Here is a 22,402-nt window from a genome sequence, read left to right on the forward strand (position 1 = left end):
ACCAAACAATAACTTCAAGTACTTATAATAGGTAAGAAGATATTACAGACATGGTTCAGCTGTTAATGTTTTCAAAGATGAAACATTTAAGGAACTGAACTTTGCCAAGAAAGATGTGCTAATGGTTGCCAGAGGGGAGGGCTGTGGGGAGAGGGGCAGAATGGGTGGAGGGATTGGGAGATACAGGCTTCCAGTTACAGAATGAGTAAATCATAGAAATAAATCACAGCATAAGGAATATAGTCAATGATTCTGTAATAGTGTCATATCAGGACAGATGGGAGCTACAACTGAGTTTAAGTATAGCATAATCTTATAGACTTGTTGAATCACTATGTTCAGTACTTGAAAATAATGTAACATTGTGTGTCAACCATACTCAACAACAACAACAAGAAAAAGAAGTAAAGAATGAAGTGGGAAAGGCTCTCCTCTGTCGTGTAGGTATTATAATCACCTGTGAGTTTGTAGTAGAACAGCATTGTAGAGAACGGTACCCATGCGATTCTATACTTTCCCATTAACATGAGATTAAAAATAATATTATGTATAATCATAGTAAGAATCTTACTAGAAAGAAGATTTCCTGGGCTGACACATGTAAGAAAAGTATATAAGATGGTTATATTTTCCTTTTTGCAACATCTACCAATGGATGTCTTCTAGGATAACAAAGCATAAGAAAAATCCGAGAAGAGAGAGTATGGCTTAGTTTCTCATTCTCACAAAGAAAAATTCACAAGTAAGAAAACCAATATCTAATTTCCTGACAACAGTCCAAGTGTAATGTCAGAAAAGATGATAAGCGTTAGAACATTCTTTAATAGTTCAGGTCAACTGACACAGTGAGCAGTGTCCCAAATGCTTACCATTTGGGATGGCTGACAGCTTCCCCAAAGTGTCATTCAAAGCTCTCAGGAGATCCTCATTTCTAACATCTGCATTTTCTAATCTGGTTATTAAGCCATTCAGATAGTCATCATTTTCTGTGAAGGGAAAACAAAAAGAATGAAACAATTCTAATCATCTCAGAGTTTACACATCTCTGATATGGATACATAATTTCAGATTATTTTAATATAAGTTTTACAAAATGTGGGAGAATTGATTTAATTCCTTTAATTTATTAGCATCTCTCACTACATACATCTCAGACCATAATATAAAACAGGTGTTTATGAAATGACCATTTCACTCTTCAACAAGTTCAATAGCTATGTTTTCCTCTTGGTGTCTGTTATATATCTGACTTAATTTTATGTTTTTTTATGGAGAAAAAAACTGCAAAAGAATCAATCTCTTACTGCATTTTTAATGATGCACCCTTGGCATTATTCCCATTAATGTTACTTATTTTAAAAATTTCATCACCAAAATGGATCACAGGATTAGCTTTTAAAAATCTCAAATAGATATAATTGTTAAGTAGAATCTTCCAACTATGGTAAATATCGCATTAATACATAGTTGAAAATGAATGAAAAAACTTCAGTGCATTTCTGATAAAATGTTTTTTTGTTATATATAGAGAACAATATTTTAGAAATTGCTCTCAAATAGGCTTTTCAGAGGTTTTTTTTCTTGCTACCTTAGCATGATTTCTTTAATGTTAAAAAAAAATCACCTACTGGAGATAATTCAATATTACAAGTATAAAATTTTCAGCTGTATTCCACTAGTTTTTAACATTGCCAAAACAGATATACCTGTGACACTACATCAATGTGTATCTTCCAGAATGTTCATGAGATCTTTAATTGGAGGTACAGATATGAGAAAAAAAGATTCTTAAGATCTTTTTCATGAAAACAAACAAGGGACACAATACATATGGTGATACAGAGACAAAAGTTTGTCAGGGTGGGATATCGCGGTGGGCGGGTGGAGAAGAACATACGAGAGAACCCTGATGGTACTTACAGCAGGTAAAAACCAGGAACAAAACAAGCAAGGGAGTTCATGGTGGCGTGAGCACCACCATGGTGGTTGGGCTCATTAAATTGCTTCTTCTGGGCAGATAGTTCTATTCTCTTATTTAAAAGAGTGACTGATTGATTGATTGATCGGTCAATCAATCAATTAACAAACGTCTAAAGCAACCAGAACTGGGGCAACTTGGTATTGTCAACACTAAGACTGTTGTTCTCATCACTTTCCTGGTACCCAGCTTGGGCAGCAGGAGAGACTAGGTCTCACACAATGGAGCCAGAGTGGTCTCAATTTGCTTGTCCGCATATTCCCCCAGAGGGAGCGCACCTGGCTTCTCAGGGGAACTGAGCAGACCACTGTCAGCTAGAGAAGCATCCCTGCCTTTATCGGCCTTCATCCAGAAAGAATAGCAAAGGGAAAGGAAGATGGATGAAGGATTCTTAGCTATCAGTATTCTGGATGTGAAAAAGAGGACTGAACATATTAATTAATGACCCACTTCATTTCATAGAAGGCTTTTATAGGCAGACAGATTAAAGCACTGTTAAACAATAGTAATGTAAGCACATACTACAGTTTAACACATCTGCCTTTAAGCTCCAAGCCAAAGACCTGACATCATTGAAAAACAAAGCATAAAATATCCTAGCAAAGCATGGTTCAAAAACATCAATATGTCCATTTCAGTCATTAAGATGTTATTATTTTCAGTTCTAAGTGCCTCAAAATATATTTTCCAAGTAATTAGATTTTCTCCTCTGTCAATCATGATTCATTTTTCTTTTAATACTTCTGTTATTCTCAGTGTTTGTACTAAAATAAAATCTTTGGATAGGTTATTGAAAGTCTACTTTCAGAGGGAAAGCCAGTCTGATTATGACTGTGATCGCTATATGAATTCCTTGAGAATAAAGGGCTGTTCTTTTGATATTATCTTGGACGTCTTCATCAATTAAGGAAAGGGAACAGTACAAATTTTATTTCTTAGCTTCTTGATTGGATTTGATTTTTTAAATAATGAAGCATTCAAACTGGTCTGGCAAGCAAGATCGTCGTGTACAGTGAAAAAAACATTAATTTAAAGGGCATCACTTGGTTTATATTATTTCATGCATTCAAATCGCAAATACTGGCTGAACAGTCAGGCTAATTATTCAGAGGAAAGATTGATCTGAAGAACATTGTTGCTTCTGTCTTTCAAGTTCCAAAGCAGTAATTTTGATCCTCTGCTTTCTGTACTTGGAGGTCAGAATGTGAATATTCTGCCCACACTCGGATTTCTAGGTTTCACCTATTAGATTTGGATTCCTTCTTGATGAATCCTCTCCCACACTGTGATGATTTTTTTCTGAAGTAGTTTCTGGAATTTCACAAAGCCAAATCTCAACACTTCATAGCTTTGTCAATAGAATTAGGTGAATAGAAGGCGTGTACAGAAACCTACCGTAGATTTCAAAATGGAAAACTTGGGAAATTATTGCAATGAATAGCTCAAAAAAGCAGCCCTCCAAACTCCGCTTTAAATGAAAAGAGATATGAGGCCCAGTGTATCTATAGCTGACATGTAAGGGAGACGGCATTTGGCCTAGTTTGAACTGTAACATGACCAAAGAAACAGAATTATTAATAGTTAAAGAACATCCAACCTGATCCTTTAGTTGTAAATTTTGGAGAACAAGAGAAGGATCCAATTTATAATTCATAGCAACATTTTATAGGATTTCCTCTCACTTCTTCAGCTCTCATACCCAGTAGCTGTAGTTAAGACATTCTCTTTAACTTCTCTCCAGGTATCACACCCACCAAATTTTAAAAGCTACACATACACACTTTTTCCACTTTGGTTCTCCCTTTCCCATCCTGTCCTCACATATTAGAACACAAATGTCAATGGGTTCGGCAGACACAGAGCTCGTACAGTTGAGAGTAAGAAGCAGCGCAGTAAGGGCCGACTGTGAACATTCCTGGCAGTATCAGTTCCTCTTGTTTCCCATGCACTGACTGTGCAGGATAGACATACTCAAACTGAAACTCACCAAGGTTGTAAGTCACTGCTACTCAGAGCACATATTTACTCATTTACCATGCTGTGCTGATTATGCATTAAAGTTCAGTTAAATCAGAACTGGTAACTTTGAACTATGTTATGTAATATCTCAAAATAAAGCTGTTATGCCACTTCTTTCATCATCAATAATGTCTTCTTGTACAAAATTCTTGTCGTTAAAACTGTGGTGTGGTGCAACGGACTCCTCGTAAGACTCAGAGGTGGAAAACAAGGTGGGTTCACATGCCATTTCTTTCCCTTTTTACATGTGTAAGATAAAGATAGTGCCTCCCTTCAATGACTGATAGGAGAAACAAATCTGTGGATGTATGAGAAAGTGCTGGATTTACAACAGGCAGTAAATGGTAACAAAATAATTCACACTGGCTTGAGGATTGCGCTGATGTATTTACCAGTTTTCAATGATGATGAAACAGGTTTCCACTAAATATAAGAATGCTTTTTATAGATTTTAATGAAACATTCTCTTTGACTATTGAAACTCATCTAGGGACGCCTGGGTGGCTCAGTTGGTTAAGGGTCTGCTTTCAGCTCAGGTCATGATCTCGGGGTCCTGGGATCGAGCCTTGCATTGGGCTACTTGCTCAGTGGGGAGACTGTTTCTCCCTCTGCTGACTGCTCCCCCTGGTTGTGCTCTCTCTCACTATCTCTGTCTCTCAAATAAATAAATAAATAAATAATATCTTTAAAAAATGAAACTCATCTAGTTAAGTTCTTCAAATATAATTTTTATTTTTTGTTTAGGCACAAAACAAATACCTTGAAAGAATCTCTCATTCACAAGGGTGAAATTGATAGAAAGGCTGTTAAATGGGTCTGATTAAATGGATCTCCTGCCAAATTGCCATTCAGATAATATTTTGCAGTGAACTCCTTGAATACTGTGACATTTGTCTTACTATGAATTAATACTCTGATGGAATCTTTACCACTTCGGATTTGCTTCTTACCAAAAAATGAAGGAATATCCTCTGTTTAGGATTTCTTTGTAAAAGAAGAATTTAATCCACATAATTTCCATTTGTTACAAATATATTTCGTGTTTTGTTGTCGAGGCACCTTCTGAACTAGAGAACAGATTAAACTCTGCAGCATTTCTCTGTGTAGTTCTGAAGCAGAAGGTTTGAAATAGGCAAAGGATTGGCATGAAGTCACATAAAGTATCTTGATTGTGACCTTCTTGATAATGAGAGATTTCGGCTACACTTGGTTATTCAACCACTTATTCATTTACCAATCTTGTGTTAGGATCATGACCATCACTGTGCTACCTTCTGGACTATAGCTGAAGCCCAGTGGTTTTGCCCAACAGAGGGTAAAAGCATTAGCTTTGTAGCCAGACTAATGTGGGTTAAAGTGTTGGTCCCACTATACAAATGTGGTGCATTCAGATTCTTGGTGTTTCTTCAAAGCAAATGATTTTGTTTTAGACATGCGAGGTGGCCAAACTTAAATTATGTAATATGTGTTTGCTTTACACAATTTTCAATTTTATTGTATTATATTATATATTGTCATTTTTGGATAGGTTAAGAACATAAGAGGTACAATTTCCCTCAAGTCACTTTATTATAATTTTTCACCCACCTATGTAATCCTTTACCTGCTTAATATTTCCAGATCTTTAAATTTCCAAAGAGTCTGTCCCCTAAGTCAACCCCACAACCCAGGGCAGGAACCTGGGACCTTGCTGAAGGAAGGAGTGCTGCTTAAGGAAGGAAGCCAGGCAAAAGTGAGGACTGGATTCTGTCCCCAGCCTCCCGTCAATTGACTTGAAGAGACTGCTATGCCCAGTTTTGCCACTTTTTTGTATTCCTAGCCTTATTTCATGACTTTATTCCCAAGCTTCCCTTTTTCCCATTGCTGTCACAAGTTTGGGATGTGTCCTATCTCTCACTGACTTTTCTGCCCAGACACATGCACTAGAGTGGCGGTGCATGGGAATCTCTGAGATCACTTAGTCAGCAGGTTTATAGGAAGGCATGTTTCTGAGAAACCTTGTCCTGATCCCAAATGGCCAAATTTAGTCTTGTTCCTCATGGGAACAGTGCTTGATAGGCCCTCAGTAACCATCAGCTGTTACTGAATATACTCTTCCTTCCTCTAGAGAGACGCTCATAGTGAGAAGTCTGAGGAGAGGAGGGAGAGGGGGCTTCTCTGGAGCAGGATCTCCAAAGACTTAAGACACCAGAATAGAGGGGAATCCTCTCCTCAACAAATGTAACGAGAAACCAAAATGGACAGACATTGAAACCCACTTATGGTTCCACTAGGATAAGCTCTGAAGCTTACTGTGGGTCTGTAGACTCATTGTGCTTTGGCCAGCAAGGTATTCTAAAAGAACTTGACAAGTATTGTCTGGTCCAATAGTTCCTACCTTTGTATGTTTGCCACTACTTTGTCACTTTCCATTTTAACTCCTAAACCAACTCCAATCTGGTTTTATTATTTTCATTTTCTTGATTCACACTCCAAAGGAGGTAGTACAGCTCTGTTTGAGGAATCAGCAATATCTGTGGGGAAAGATTCTTTTGTTCTCCACACTACGGTCAGCTTGGAGATCCAAGCTTGATTTCATCCATTTAGTCCAACATTATTTCTTGTCCATGAAATAGATTTTGTTTGTCTTTCACATGCCAATCTTCATAAAGGCTGATTCTGGCAAATGGTAGTATGTGAAGTCAAAAGGAGTCTATCTTTAATAATGAAAGAAGGTTTTGGGCAAAATTTAACTCTTGCATCATACTTTGTTTTAACATTGCAGTATTCCTGTTTATTTATTTATTTTTCTAATCTAAAATAACAACAGAATCTTACCAGGTTAATCAATGCTACTGTATTAACAACATTCATGAAGGCAGAATCTTTCTCATACACTTGCCTGGACTGAATGATCGAGTGTTTAGAATACTCCAGTATAGAAAAAAAGCACTGATTAATTTGATAAAAGATAATATGTGGAATAATTTTGCTATCGTTCTTCGTGCTAGATTGTACTTCATGTCATGCAATTCACTGAGTCGATGTCTTCGGGTTTAGAAACTGATCTTACTATTTCTTAGAAGTGTCATCCAGTTTATAGAAACATTATCTATTTGTTCCTAAGTGAAATTGCAGGGTCATAGGGAATTGAATGATTTCACTTATTGGGGTGAAGATAGAAATTAGGGCTAAATTGGGAAGTAAATAATATTGAGAAGCTATTCTATATAAAGGTGTAAAACTGTATAATCTTAGTATTCTCAGGTTTCTAATATACCAACCTCTGCTTCATTCCTTGCCTTGTACACATTCCATGAGAACCCCAACTGGCCGTTTGACTGACAAGCTCTCTTGTCAATGGCAAAGGAGCATTAATTCACCTGCTGGTATTAATTCATCTTCTAATTCTCTTGATCATCTATTTGTCCCAAGTTCCATATCCATCAAGGAAATGATTTTTACCTCCATAGACATTCAATCAGTGCAATGCAGACTGGTTTCAAATTTCAACAGCATACAAGGGCAAATTGACTTTTAACAAATGTATGCTCAAAAATTAAAAAGCAAAACAAATTGCTCCTGGCAAGTTCAGAATCCCTCAAGGCAAAGACAGTATAAAACTGGCAGGGAGCAGCACTAAGTCATTCATGACTAAAGCTTGAACTCACCGGATTATACTGAATTGAACCAAATAACAAATTAGAAATATGGAGGGAAGACTGGCCTCACCATTTTTATTCCTTCTAACTCCAGGCACCAAAGAAAGGGAAATGACTAAATCTCTATTTTAATAGCTGCTGTCAAGAGTTTTGCTCTGTAGGGCCTATTTCAGCAGATCCTGGTGGTAATATATGGCATTTCCCTGATTAACAGCCATTTTATAACTTGTGTAATTGGCCACAAATCAGGGGAATGTCATAATGTAGCAAGAAAACATTCCCATCTCCGTCAGAGCCTTGGCTTGGATTTTTGGAGAAATTATTACTTGAGTAGTTTGTGGGTTTTCATTACTTCAAATAATGTACTACCTGAAGTACAAAAAAAGACATTTAAACTAATGAATGTTTCTGTCTCCTAACCCTTTCCACTAGGACTGTCTTTAGATTTCTTTTTTTCTTGGGGAAAAAAAAAAATCTCTGAAAATGGAATTCTTTCTCCATTTTTATAATGCCAGTATTTTGGGGGAAACAGAGGTGAGGGCAGAGCAAGGAGTGAGGTGAGGTGACTCAGGCCTTCACCTCAGGTATAAAATTTAAAGGGGCACCGAAACAATAATCAAAAATATTTTAATGCAGTATTTAAAAAAAAATTAAAATGGATTAAAAAAAAGATCAATGATGAACAAAATAGTAAACTTTTAAATAAAACAGGACTAACCCTGTGCTTGTACAACCTAACCTCACTCACCTCACCTTAATCCTTCCTAGCTCTGGGCAAAGATACCAGATGGGAAGGAATGGCCCCAAAGTAATTGGATCAACTCAACTTGCCCAGGAGGAAGATAGGTTTTGACTCTACAGTGACTTCAGTTCAGAATAAGAGCAAGCTCCTGCACAAAATTGTGTACACAAGGGTTTTTTTTTTCCTCCTGTGACACACAGTCCAAAGCATTTTACTATCCAAATACCATCACATGGACAACGGTAGTAGTAATTTCCCATCAGCCTCTATTAGAAACCACAGATAAAGCATGACAAATATAAATGTTTATAAAAATTCTTTTCTTCCTGAAGTTAGTAAAGACCCATATCATTCCATTCTTCTCAAAAATACACTTCTTGCCTGATTTGATTCAGTCCCTGTGAAATTAGACCCTAGAAAAACAAAGCTAAAAAGAAGACCATGGGCGCCTGGGTGGCTAGTGGGTTAAAGCCTCTGCCTTTGGCTCAGGTCATGATCCCAGTGTCCTGGGATCTAGCGCATCAGGTTCTCTGCTCGGTAGGGAGCCTGCTTCCCTTCCTCTCTCTGCCTCCTTGTGATCTCTGTCTGTCAAATAAATAAATAAAATCTTAAAAAAAAAAAAAGAAGAAGAAGAAGAAGACCGTGTGTCTGTCCTCCAGAAGATGGAATCTAAGTACAGGCTTGCAGTTGGACAAGTCTGTGAGAAAGGCAGGCAGTGAGAAAGGGCATGTAGTTCAGATGCGGTGTCGAGGTTCCTGGAGAAGATGACATCTGAGCTTAACCCTGAAGGTCTGCTAAAAGGTAATTATATCAAAAAGAATGAAAGATGGAGAGGCATTCCAAAGAGAAGGGTTAACACTCTGAAATATGGAGGCTTGGAATAGTAGTAGTATGTTTTGGAAGGACCATGAATATATTAGGAAGTTTGGGGAGATGGATGCAAGCCAGAAAATGGTAAGGGGTGAGGCTGCAGAGAGAAATAGGAGATATTTGAATGAAATAATAAATATAATAACACCTACAGAGCAGCTATAGTGAGTAATACATTTTTAATGCAAAACCTGTAATGGATTAGAGTAGATATTTTATGCACTTTGATGATTGAATTAGAAAGAAAATACTAGAAAAATGTATTTAAAAAGTGTGAAAACTTTTCAGGAAATGTGACCACTAACAAATTGAAAATTTCATAAGGACATTTATACTATATCTGCCTAATTCATTACTTTGTGACTGTCATTTCTGAAGCCAAAACAAGTGGAGTTTGGTACCCTTAAAAACTCATTATACTTTAATTTAAAGTCACTGTACTTTAGCTATAAGTGAAATGATGTTATATAAATTAGGTCTAAAAATTATGAAATATTACCCAATGCAAAATGAGATGTGATGACAAAATGTCATAAAACTGGTGAAATAGTTTACTTGCATTAAATCCCGATAATTAAAAGCATCATAAAAACCCTAGTGAAATGATTCCAATTTTCCAATAGTGTAATAAAATATCCTACCAAATAGACGACAATCAGTTGTGAAAATAATAACAAAGTGAGGTGACACTAACCTTTTACGGCATTTGCCAACTTCTTGGCTTCATTAAGGACCCCAAAGCTTTTCTGAAGAGAGCCTTTGGCACCTTCCCTTAGTGAACCTTGAGGACCTGTTGCCTGTGGACGGAAAAAGAAGTGTCACATATCAAAACCCACAGAATTATGGAGCAGATATATCTGGTGGGCAGCTGGTGTAAAGAGCTTACCTTCAGGAAAGCATTCTGGGCTACAGATGTAGCTATAAATTATCAGCACACACTGGTGACTATTTATTGGGAGACTGTTTATTGGAAAAGAAGAAGAACTAGAACAGAAACCTTAGGAATCTCAACGTTTAAGGAGCAGGTAGAGAAAGAGGCACTGGCAAGATAACTGAGACTCTAGAGGGCAAGGAGAATGCAGGAAAGCTTGATATCATGGAAGCCAAGAGATACAGAAGTGGCTCAAAGCATGATGACTGGCAGTGTTGCAAAGACAGAGTTGGTCAGTATTGAATGCTGGAGAACGGTCAAGCAAATTAAGAACTGAACACATCTACTGACTTTATCCCTAAGCACATTTTACTTGAGTTGTGTGATAAGTAGAGGAGCAGTTACTGTCCTCTTCCAATGAGGAAGAACATCGCTCCTTTTGAAAACATGTCTCCAAGTATGAAGGCAAATAACAACCTCAGAGCTACAATCATCTCCTAGCAAAGGTGCATCTGTTGGGGTTTGGATTAAAAAAAGGTGATGCAAAGATAGAAGAATGATATGGGAAAGCGATCATTTAGCTTAATGTCCCGTGATCCATTTTAATAGTGTTTGCTTTCCAGCAATCATCACATAATACATTGATACCGAGAGATAAATCAAATAGGAACTTATGTGTTAAGTTTAAATTGGAAAAATTATTTCAGGTGCAAGAAGAGCTAGAGAATGCTAAACCTACTGTTCAAGTTATAAAACTGAATTCAGGTTATCCCAGACATAACTCTCCAAATGACACCTGCGAAGCCTCTGTCATATTATTTTTTATCAGTCACATAATTTGTGCATTAAACTAGGAAAGATCATAAAATCTGTGACTGTTGTGGTGAAATTTACTTTCAGGTGTTATACTAACAGCTCTACTGTTCACAGAACAGATTGATTATGTAATATTAAGATATCTACAAAAGGACATATTGGAAATGTGGAGAGCCATCCAGCAGATGCAAGGAGTCACGTAGACTAAAATGCCTGAAGATTGTGGAAGTGAGAATGATTGGCTAGGTAGGGTATGGGTGCGCTCGTGGCTGATACATGAACAGCACCAGGAGCCAAGAAAGAAACATTATTACTGCTTGAGAACAATAGAGCCCTATGTGGTTACATAAGGGTCCATGAGGAGACCGCGTGCACGGGGCAGTGATTGGATAGTCGAGGGGAATGCAAACATACTTTCACCAGGGACCACACGGCGAGAGTCCCCAGGGATGTAGAGGGGCAGCGTTTTAAGTCCTCGCCCAGGTGTTCCCATTGTGGCACATTTAGGAGCCCTTCTTCTATAAACCAGGGGGCAATCTCTCCCACTTCTTTCAAGAAGGCCCGGGCTGTTTTTGCCTTTAAGGGGGTACCGTTCATCTTGAGAACGTCTTTTAGGGGTCTTCCATTCTACGTCTACTAATATCGTTCCCCATCCCGAGGAAACTTTTACCTGTATCGTCCCTGGAGATCTTCACAAATCGCCTAACTTCCAATCATCTCCAGAGAACTTTCTATTGACTAATATCGTTCCCCATCCCGAGGAAACTTTTACCTGTATCGTCCCTGGAGATCTTCACAAATCGCCTAACCTCCGATCATCTCCAGGGAACCTCCCTGTCAATAGACAGATATTGGTGCACTCCTTACCTTATCGTTGCTCTATCTCAATCTCCGTTCTGCGATGCACGAAGTTCCCGGGTCTCGGCACCAGTTGTCGCTCTTGGCCCGCAAGAACGACCCGCAGACGTGATGAGTGGCAAACTTCTTTATTAGTTTTCTCCCATTACAGCAAGTTCTGGCAATATATTTATGTAAGCAGTCCAGCCCGACTATCCAATCACTGCCCCGTGCACGCGGTCTCCTCATCGACCCTTATGTAACCACATAGGGCTCTATTGTTCTCAAGCAGTAATAATGTTTCTTTCTTGGCTCCTGGTGCTGTTCATGTATCAGCCACGAGCGCACCCATACCCTACCTAGCCAATCATTCTCACTTCCACAATCTTCAGGCATTTTAGTCTACGTGACTCCTTGCATCTGCTGGATGGCTCTCCACATGGAAACATCTACATAAATAAAAAGGGACATTGTGCATATATATACCTAGCATTTGCAAAAAGAGCTGACTACCCTAGAAAATCATTCTATGGAAAATGGACAGTTTCTTCAACTGAGAACAAGAAATTTTTATTCCTACAGTTTCCTTTGGAAATTAGATATACTAACAACACAAAGTGTCATTTATCTTAAAAAAAGGGGGGGGGGAGAATATCAGTATAAGTGGCACAAATGCAGTGTACCTTACTAAAAACAAACAAACAAGCCTTAGTTATCTACTCAGGTTCTAGCTGTTTCAAATCTAAACACCATTCTTACTCTCTTGGTTACAGGTTTTCTGGATCAAAACCAATCAGAAGAAGGAAGTTACAAAGACTTTCCTTTAGATAAACATATGCCTTCATTTTCTACTGGAGTGAACACCTAGAAGTGGAGTGGCTAGATGATATAGTAGTATGTTTACGTTTTTGTAAGGAAGGAAAGGGCAAAGATCTCTAAATAGGCACTTGAAAACAGCAGAAGTGATAGCTGACAATCTTACAATGAGGAAGGAGAAGCAATCAGGTGAGAAAAAATTGTAAAGCTCAGGAGTCCAGATCAATTTGGATAGGGGTCAAGTAGATTTCAGTAGATGCCAATGTTATTACAGTAAAATAATTAATGTTGGTATTGATGATCCTGAGTCACTACAGTGATACGGGTCACTCAGAGTACCAGGTGAAATTAGGCAAAGATGGGCAAGGAAGGAAGGGAGGGAGGGAAGGAAGAAAGAAAAACAGCTTTCTCCACAGCCTTGAGATGTGAATGTCTTTCTATAAGAATATAAACTGGCAAGCATTTAACAACCACAGTTTTAAAGCTAATCTTGGATAAGCAAAGTGAGTCATGGGGGTAAAGGAGGGAGAGAAAGTTGATTTGAGGCAAGGAAAAAAATAATCAAATGAAGTGAGGGGAAAAGAGGAAAAAGGGTCAGACAACATGGAAAGAGGCTGAAGTCTGATGCAGGGAAATTGCGGCACTATGGACAATGGTGGCCAATATTAATTTTTTTAATCTGCCTTTTTACACTTTCCAACAGTTTTATTGAGGTATAAGTAAGCTTCACATATTTAAAATTTATAATTTGGTAAGTTTTGACATATAGACACCCATGAAACCATCAAGACAATCAAGATCGAGGAACTCTTCATTTCTTTTTAATTTCTCCCTTCCACTCTTCCTTGTATCTCTATGCAAACACTGCTCCTCTTTCCATCAATATTAATTTGCATTTTAGAAAATCTTATATAAATGGGCTCATCTAGTTCTCTTTTTGTCTTTTTTTTTTTTTCACTCAGCATAATTATTTCAACCTTTGTCCACATTGTGCTTGTTATCAATATGTGGTCCTTTTTTAATTAAATGGATATGTCCCAATCTACTCATTCACCTCTTGATGGACATTTGGGTCATCTCCAGCACTGACCATTTGAAACTGAGTTGAAGGTGTATGTATGTATAAATCTTTAGATAAACATATGCCTTCATTTTCTACTGGAGTGAACACCTAGAAGTGGAATGGCTAGATGATATAGTAGTATGTTTACGTTTTTTAAGAAACTACCAACTTGTTTTCTAAATTATTTGTGCTATTTTCAATTCCCCCCCAGCAGTGTAGGGGAATTATGTTTTCCTACATTCTTGCAGTACTTGGTGTAGTCAGTCTTTTAAAATTTATACTTGCTAATAGGTGTGTGTAACATTTTGGTTTTAATTTGCAGTTTCCTTGTGACAATCTTGAGCACCTCTTCATGTACTTATTTTCCATCTGTTTAAATCTTTTGCCCAATTTTTATTTGTTTGTGGTTACTAAATTTTAAAAGGTATTTGTGCATAATTTGGATACAAATCCTTTATCAGACATGTAATTTGCAAATACATTCCCCTAGTTTGTAGCTTATCTTAATAAATGGTTAGATTTGATCTGTAATGATTTTGTCAAGAATTTTCACATCTCCAAGGGATATGGATCTATAATTTTCTTTCATAATATCTTCCATTTGTATTAGAGTGATACAAGCCTCATAGAATGATAGAATGAGGTGGGACATATTTTCTTCTCTTCAATTCTCTGAGAATTTATTACTTCTTTCTTAAATGTTTCATGGAATTCACCAGTGAAATTGACTGGGGCTGAATGTGTGTGTGTGTGTATACACAAAGGTTTTTTAAGCACAAATTCAATTCTTTAATGGGAATTCAAGTTATTTTTTTGTGAGTTTTGGTATTTGGAAATTTTCACAGGCTGTCCATTTCATTCAAATTGTTGAATTTCTGGCATAAAGTCATTAATAATTCTCTACCTTTTAAAATTCTTTATTGTATACAGAAATTGTACTGCCTTTACCTCTTTTATTCCTGATACTGGATACTGGATATTGACTTTTTTCTGATTAGTCTGATTACCAACTTATTGATCGTCCATTGGACCTTGGCACCTTTATACTACAACATGAATGACCCCTAACTGAAGTCCATCTCCTGACAGACTTCCTGCTTCTAATTTCCCATCTTTTTGCATTTACGATTGTCCTCTCTTTTGCTCCCAAGCATCTAGTCTTTCCTACTTTTCAGGAAGTCAGTGATTTCTTCCTGGATTTTTTTTTTAAGATTTTATTTATTATACGACAGGCAGAGATCTCAAGTAGGTGGAGAGGCAGACAGAGAGAAAGAGGTGGAATCAGGCTCCCTGTGGAGCAGAGAGCCTGATGTGGGGCTTGATCCCAGGACCCTGGGATCATGATGAGCCGAAGGCAGAGGCCCCAACCCACTGAGCCACCCAGGTGCCCCTCTTCCTGGATTTTTGTTCAACCATTTCTTGCTCGGGTAAGGAAAGGAAAGGCAAGGATGCAAGAAAATTTTTCTTAAGATTTATTTATTATTTATTTGAGAGAGAGAAAGCCAGAGAGCACAAGTTGTGGGAGGGGCAAAGGGAGAGGGAGAGATTCCTCTAGCAGACTCCCCACCAAGCGTGGAGTCTGACATGGGACTTGATCCCAGGACCCTGAGATCATGACCCAAGTTGAAATCAAGAGTCGGATGCTCAACAGACTCAGCCACACAGTGCCTTAAGGAGGCAGGAAATTTTGATGCATGGAGAACAGAACAAGTATTTCAGTTGTAAAGGACAGTACAGTTTATGAAGGGCAGTATGAAGAACTAAGGCTATTATGTAGGTTAGAGTCAATTTCTGGAAAACTTGAATGTCAGGCTAAAAACACTGGGCAATATAAAATATGGAACCATTGAAAGCTTCTGAGTAAGATTGTATGGACAGCGCTTTAGTCCAGGAAGATGAATGGGCAGGTGTGTGGGAGAAAAAGGAGATACTCATTATACTATTATAATCGTATAAGCTAGAAAAAAGAGAGTTGTCATTTCAGGCGAGGGCAGTGGAAATGAGAGGTTTGCGTTCAAGGGATGTGGAGGAATAGACAGGTTTTCAGTGTTCCAAGAGGCATCTAAAATATTGAAGTATAGGGCTGATGACATATAACTGTCAGTCATAAACAGTATATCCACAACCCAGGTTTAAAAGACCAGCCTTTTATATGATAACAGAATGAAAACTACTAACACGTTATGGATGAATGGAACTGTTTCAACTCATTGGAATTTGCAGAGTTCCTTTCCAGCTTTGCTTAGTAAGTCACTGAAGCACATCAACAATATCAGGACAGGTGATGAAGCAGCACTTTCCAAGCTAATTATACTTCATACATATTCATAAGCATCGCATCTGAGTTTCTGAGCTGTGTCTATGGCATATGTGAAATATAAATGAGGTTCTTAGAGTTGCAAGATATGTTGTTTCTTGCTTTTTAGAAACTGTATTTTTATAACTATTAAGTTCTTTCCGTGTATATATGTGTATATATAAATTATTTAAAAATGTTTATGAAAATATATCATACACAATAAAATATTATACATAGGCTGCTGTAGGTTTTTATTACTTAATTATTTATAGAAAATATGATATAATTTAAGATATTTTTTGAGAAGGAAAGATACAGAAAAAAATGAAATGTTAAAGTCTACAAAGATTTTACAGAGGGCTTGGCATTTAATGAGCTTTTAGTACATGTTAGACTCACCTTTCTACTATTTGCTATATATTCACAGTAACTCTTGTTAAAGTATGTCACTGATTAATAGATGAAGGAATTGATTGATTTAGCCAACAAAAGTTTTTAGCTGTCTTAAGCACAAGTAAGCTCTGATTATCCAAAGATGGAGATAGTCTGCCTTCCCCACTGAACTGTGAAGAACAGACAAAACAATCCCACGGAATGGGAGAAGATATTTGCAAGTGACAGTACATACAAAGGGCTGATATCCAAGATCTATAAAGAACTCCTCAAACTCAACACCCCCAAAACAGATAATCGTGTCAAAAAATGGGCAGAAGACATGAACAGATACTTCTCCAATGATGACATACAAATGGCTAGCAGACACATAAAAAAATGTTCATCATCATTAGCCATCAGGGAAATTCAAATCAAAACCACACTGAGATATCACCTTATACTAGTTAGAATGGCAAAGATTAACAAGCCAGGAAACAACAAATGTTAGAGAGGATTTGGAGAAAAGGGAACCCTCTTACACTGTCGGTGGGAATGCAAGTTGGTGCAGCCATTTTGGGAAACAGTGTGGAGATTCCTCAAAAAATAAAAAGTAGGGCTCCCCTATGACCCTGCAATAGCACTACTGGGAATTTACCCCAAAGACACAGATGTAGTGAAAAGAAGGGGCACATGCACCCCAGTGTTCACAGCAGCAATGTCCACAATAGCCAAACTGGAAAGAGCCAAGATGCCCTTCAACAGACAAATGGATAAAGAAGATGTAGTCCATATATACAATGGAATATTACTCAGCCATCAGAAAGGATGAATACCCAACTTTTGTATCAACATGGACGGGACTGGAAGAGATTATGTTAAGTGAAATAAGTCAAGCAGAGAGAGTCAATTATCATACGGTTTCACTTGTGGAACATAAGGAATAACCTGGAGGACATTAGGAGAAGGATAGGAAAAGTGAAGTGGGGGAGATCAGAGGGGAGATGAACTGTGAGAGCCTGTGGACTCTGAGAAACAAACTGAGGGTTTTAGAGGGGAAGGAGATGGAGGATTGGGTGATTCTGGTGGTGGGAATTAAGAAAGGCATGTATTGCATGGAGCACTGGGTGTGCTGCATAAACAATGAATCTTGGAACACTGAAAAAAAATTAAATTAAAAGAAGAAAAGAAATTGGTTGCTACCATAATGGAGCATGGAAATATGACAGTGTTTTATTGTCAGAGGAAGATCTATTAGGAGAAGAAGATGTGAATATGAGACCTGAAGTTAAGCTTATCAGGATGGTTTACCTGTTTCCCAATGATTTATTATATAAAAAAGCAAATTTAAAAGCTATTGTTTAGGAGCACCCAGGTGGCTCAGTTGGTCAAATGTCTGCCTTTGGCTCAAGTCTTGATCCCAGGGTCCTGGGATCAAGTCCTGCATCAGGACTTCCTGATCTGTGGGGAGCCTACATCTTCACTCCCTCTCCCTCTGTCTGCTGCTCCCCCTGCTTGTGTGCTCTGTCAAATAAATAAATAAAATCTTAAAAAAAAAAGGCATTAAAGAACTTATTATTTATATTACCTTCTATATTATACTTTTATTACTTTTCTAAATGGTCCTCAAATAACTAGTTTATCAGAGACAGAATTTCTGAATTCATTTGAAAGACTGGGCTCTAAGGACAGATGTAGAATATTTCTTTTTGCTTTTGTTTTTATTTGTTAGATATGTAATTGAAAATTTATCAGCATGGTTTATAACTTTATTCCACTGTTCCCTCTTTACGAAATAATTTATTTTAAAAGATAAGTCCTGTGTATCTCTAAAGGAGATACTGTGCAAAGATATTACATAAGCTAAAAGATTTTAAGTTTAAATATTTTTTAATAAAGAAAATGGTTCAGAATGTGCAGGGACACATATAGGGGCTGGTGATTAGATATAATGTGTCTGTATGAGGTGTTTATCAGAAGAAATTTATATTCAGGTATGTTAGACTGTTGTTAAAAATCAGGGAGAAATTTCTTACTCTCATAAAACAAATTTTCAGAAGAAATGGTGGAATCTAATCCTATACACATTGTAAAAGATGTAATTTTTGAGAATACTGAAAAAATGTACATGTGATAATAATTAGATACAATTATATGTTAAGCTACAAAAGAGTTATGTAAAAATTATCCATTTGCAAAAAAGCTGTTTGCACAGGAAAAAGTTTGTGCAGATAAACAATATTATAAAAGTGAAAATTTGTGTTTGGTGGGCTTATGCTCATTTTATATTTTCTCCTTTTGCTTGTATTTTCCACTTTTCTGTAACAGCTAAGAACTGCTTTTGTGACAATTTAAAAATCATTATTTTAAAATAAGGAAATCACTATTCATTGATTTTAAAGCTATTTTAATAGGACCTATATTTTTAAAATACTACACGATATTAAAATGAAATAGTAAATAAAAAGCAAGGAACAAACAACCCAGAGAGATGGCCTTGGTCCGAAATCTGTGGAAAGGCCGTAGATCCTGACACACTCTGTAGTTCGCACACTGTGCCCTAAAATGGGAACGAGATTAGATGAATCTCTGCAGAAGTCTGACAGCCAGTGAGCATACAGAAGAGACTGGGATGAAATAGGAATCCTCAAAATTTCAAGTTTAGAATTTGTGATTAGGAAATTTCAGCTTGATGAGAACACCGAGTAGGACAATCAAGAGAGAATTTAAAAATATATGACTAAGTGAGAATAGATTTTCACCAGTTACAGCCTGACAGTCACTGCCCCAGCACCTGTGGGTACCATTAGCCTACTGCAAGGAGGCAGGAAGTGAACAAGCTGATGGGGGCAGAATGAGCAGAAAGTAGAAGAAATCTTGATTTGGAGTCAAGGCAATAGAGAAGCATCTATGGAGTTGGAGAACATGCTCAGAGGACCTAATTTTTTTTTTTTTCCAGTTAATGGCCAAAGTCCAATCCAGCATGGCCATTTTACCTCTTGATAACTGCACTTATAGGTGGAAATCCTAAAAGGTGAGTCTGAGAGCACAACTGTCTTGAATGAAAATAATTCTCACATACGTTGCCTCATAGCATCCCCCCAAGGAGTTGCCATGTTTTGGACTGATGATACAAACCCTTTGATTTTTAACATTTTATGCCCTGAATTTTTAATATGTCTAAAGCTGGGTCATAAAACAGAAGTTTGTTTTTTTGTTTCTAATCTATTTTTTTTAAATTATCGACTCCAATGAGCATATCATATACATAGAGAATCACTAAAATCAGGGTAGCTTAATGAACACTCATTTTACATACTGACTCAATAGTTTTCTAGGTGACTTTGATTCTCACTGACTTTTTCGTATTTGCTATTGTGTGAATCACTCAGTTGTTAGATAAGTTGCTGAACTGCTGATGGAGAAAATATGTTCACCAATCTTATCGGCAGATTTAATTGTCATATCAATTATGAGCTTATGTTATTTTCCCACTAATACTACATGGATATAAAATTTAAATTCCAATTATTGTAGGTATATTTTTAAAAGATTTTATTTATTCATTTGACAGAGAGATAGGACCAGAGAGAGACCAGGGGAATGGCAGAGGCAGAGGGAGAAGCAGACTCCCTGCTGAGCAGGGAACCTGACATGAGGCTCTATCCCAGAACCCTGGGATCATGACCAGAGCCAAAGGAAGACACTTAACCGACTGAGTCACCCAGGCACCCCCAATGATTGTAGGTATTAATAAGAAGTTAAAATGACTATGTGAATGACTTGAAAACAGTGGCTGATACAATAAAATACAAAATCACAAAAAATGTGATTTAAAGTGTATAACTTGACTAACACCACATTTTATTGAGCCTTTGGAATGCAATATGTACTCTGCTAATATTTGCACAGTCCTTTATGGAGGAAATAAAAACTCAAAAATGACCTCACAACTATTCTTTATGTATTTTGGTTCATCCAATTATACAAAGCAAATACTAAATAAGACAGACTGAAGAGAAGATATGACCACATTTCTAAACAAATACTCATTAGAAATCCCTTAATGTTTAACCATACTATTGCAAGATTCATAGTGTTTACCCTTATGATTTATATACCAATAGCAATAATGTCAAGGAATCTTGCTACTATAAGGACTCAAAAACTAATAAATAAGAAGAAATTATTAGGAATAATATTAATAATATTAAAGGACAGAATAATAGTAGGAAAGAAAGGAAAACGTTTAATAAAGGAAAATAAATTATCTAGGTAAAAGTCAATGCATTATTTTTACTATCATAACAAATGAAAACATGTAATGATTATTGTTAGTTTGTGGACAGGTAAGAATTCTAATTATCTCTGGCTACTCTGTGTGTTGTGTTTTGTAATGCTATTTACACATTAAGTACATTAAATATATGGTAACAATTTTTAAAAATTTAAAGAGAAAATGTAAAATGTGGCTAAGTAGCTCATGAGTACCTCTTATAAGTACCATAAGTAGGTCAATGAGGAGTAAGCAATGATCTTACATATTTGGAGATAAAATATTAAATCACATGAAAGGATTTGGGCTCTATGGACTATATTTACCATAAGAATCAAGTCAGGGGGTGGGTCAGAATAGATCCTACAAAGCACTCAATTTGAAGGCAGATCTTCTAATTCCCAAATTGTATCTGCTATCTTTTTCCCCAGCCTGATTGAGAAATTCTAGCACACCAGTAGAACCTAATTTCAACCCATTAAAAAAAGTCCCACATGACATGTACATTCAAACAGATATTCAGATATTCAGACATTATCTCAAACTAAATAGGGAAAGAAAGTAATTTTATTTTTCCTTTGCAATAGTCTCCTCTCTTCAACTTTCCTACATCTCGTGACCATACCAATATCTTGTGAATTCTGAAACTCCGACGCACTCTGGCCATTCTAGATTTCTGACATTAGTGTTTGGAGATGGGAGGGTTGACAACCTGCATTTAGTGAGCAGCTCCTGTGTATCAGGTGTTACCTGTATGAAAATCACGGGATACTGGGTGAGAAATAGTGAAGAGCAAAATACTCAGGGGGCCAGTTGTGGTGCTACACGTTTCTGTCCACTAGGGGGTCTACTATCAGCTTACATTTTAATTCTGGAAACATTGTTTTCTGGAAAAAGCAAGTAGGAAAAAACCAAAACATCACAGTGAAATAGCGTGGGAGTTCACCATGCACAGCAGAGGGCAATCAGAGAAACTAGGAAGCTTCCAAAGCCCAGGGATCTTGGGGCTGTGAGGACTGCGTCTGACCCAAAGATTTGCACATCGGGGCATGGGAACTGGCCTGCTTACTGCTAGCCACACCATGTGGCCTGGTGTATCTCACTCATTGGGAATGACTTCTTCTGACTCTTCCAACTGCTGCATGGGTGAGGGGAGACCCTCAATCATACCCCTCCCACGAGGAAGTAAAATCGAGGAAGAGAACAAAAGACTCCTCAGACATAGAAATTACTTCGTTTAAAATCTGAACTTTCACTCAGTTCTACCTCTGAGACGAAAACTACGCCATAGGTGAACAACCTTGAATTTAAATAAAATTTTGAAAAAGAAAAAAAAAATTAACACCTGAATTCTGAGCAAAGGATACTGTTTTCAGAAAACAGTACCAAGAGACTAGATAAAAGGAAAAACTGTGCAGGGAAGATGGAGGGAATTCAAAATATGATGTAAAGAAAAGGAGGTAAGAGAAAGTGTGTGACTTTAGCAGAGGAATCTTCACTTTAGCAGGATAGACACACCTCCCTCACCACATCAGCATGGGTCATTAGACATTTACTCCCTTTCGACCCAGTCACTGGGTCCTCAGCTGACTCAGGAGTGGAGAAGCCAGGAAGGAGGCACGTAGAACCTGAAGATAGCCCAGCTCAAAAACCACAGGTTAGGCAGAGGATGAATGTCAGTCATGAGAATGAAAACAGATAATGCCCTAAAGTAATAAATCACATGATAGCATGATAATGATAATACCAAGAGAGAGAGAAGGAGAAGAAATCGTTGGAAGATTTAGCAATGATTGTCCCTG

The 22,402-nt window shown here is 37.3% G+C and overlaps 1 protein-coding gene across 6 annotated transcripts in view; it reads right to left on the reverse strand.

Moving 5' to 3' along the window:
- The window catches only part of LAMA2 (laminin subunit alpha 2), a 641,423-nt gene that overhangs the window by 83,173 nt on the left and 535,848 nt on the right, over nt 1-22,402 (reverse strand). For all 6 annotated transcript variants that reach the window (XM_082731189.1, XM_082731188.1, XM_082731187.1 and 3 more), the window contains 2 exons: nt 9,945-10,047; nt 870-986 (listed from right to left, as the gene is read on the reverse strand). In XM_082731189.1, coding sequence (XP_082587315.1) covers nt 870-986; nt 9,945-10,047 — 220 coding nt within the window. The remainder of the gene's footprint in view (nt 1-869; nt 987-9,944; nt 10,048-22,402) is intronic.

Source organism: Mustela nivalis (assembly GCF_964662115.1).
Source record: "Mustela nivalis genome assembly, chromosome: 5".
NCBI lineage: Eukaryota > Metazoa > Chordata > Mammalia > Carnivora > Mustelidae > Mustela > Mustela nivalis.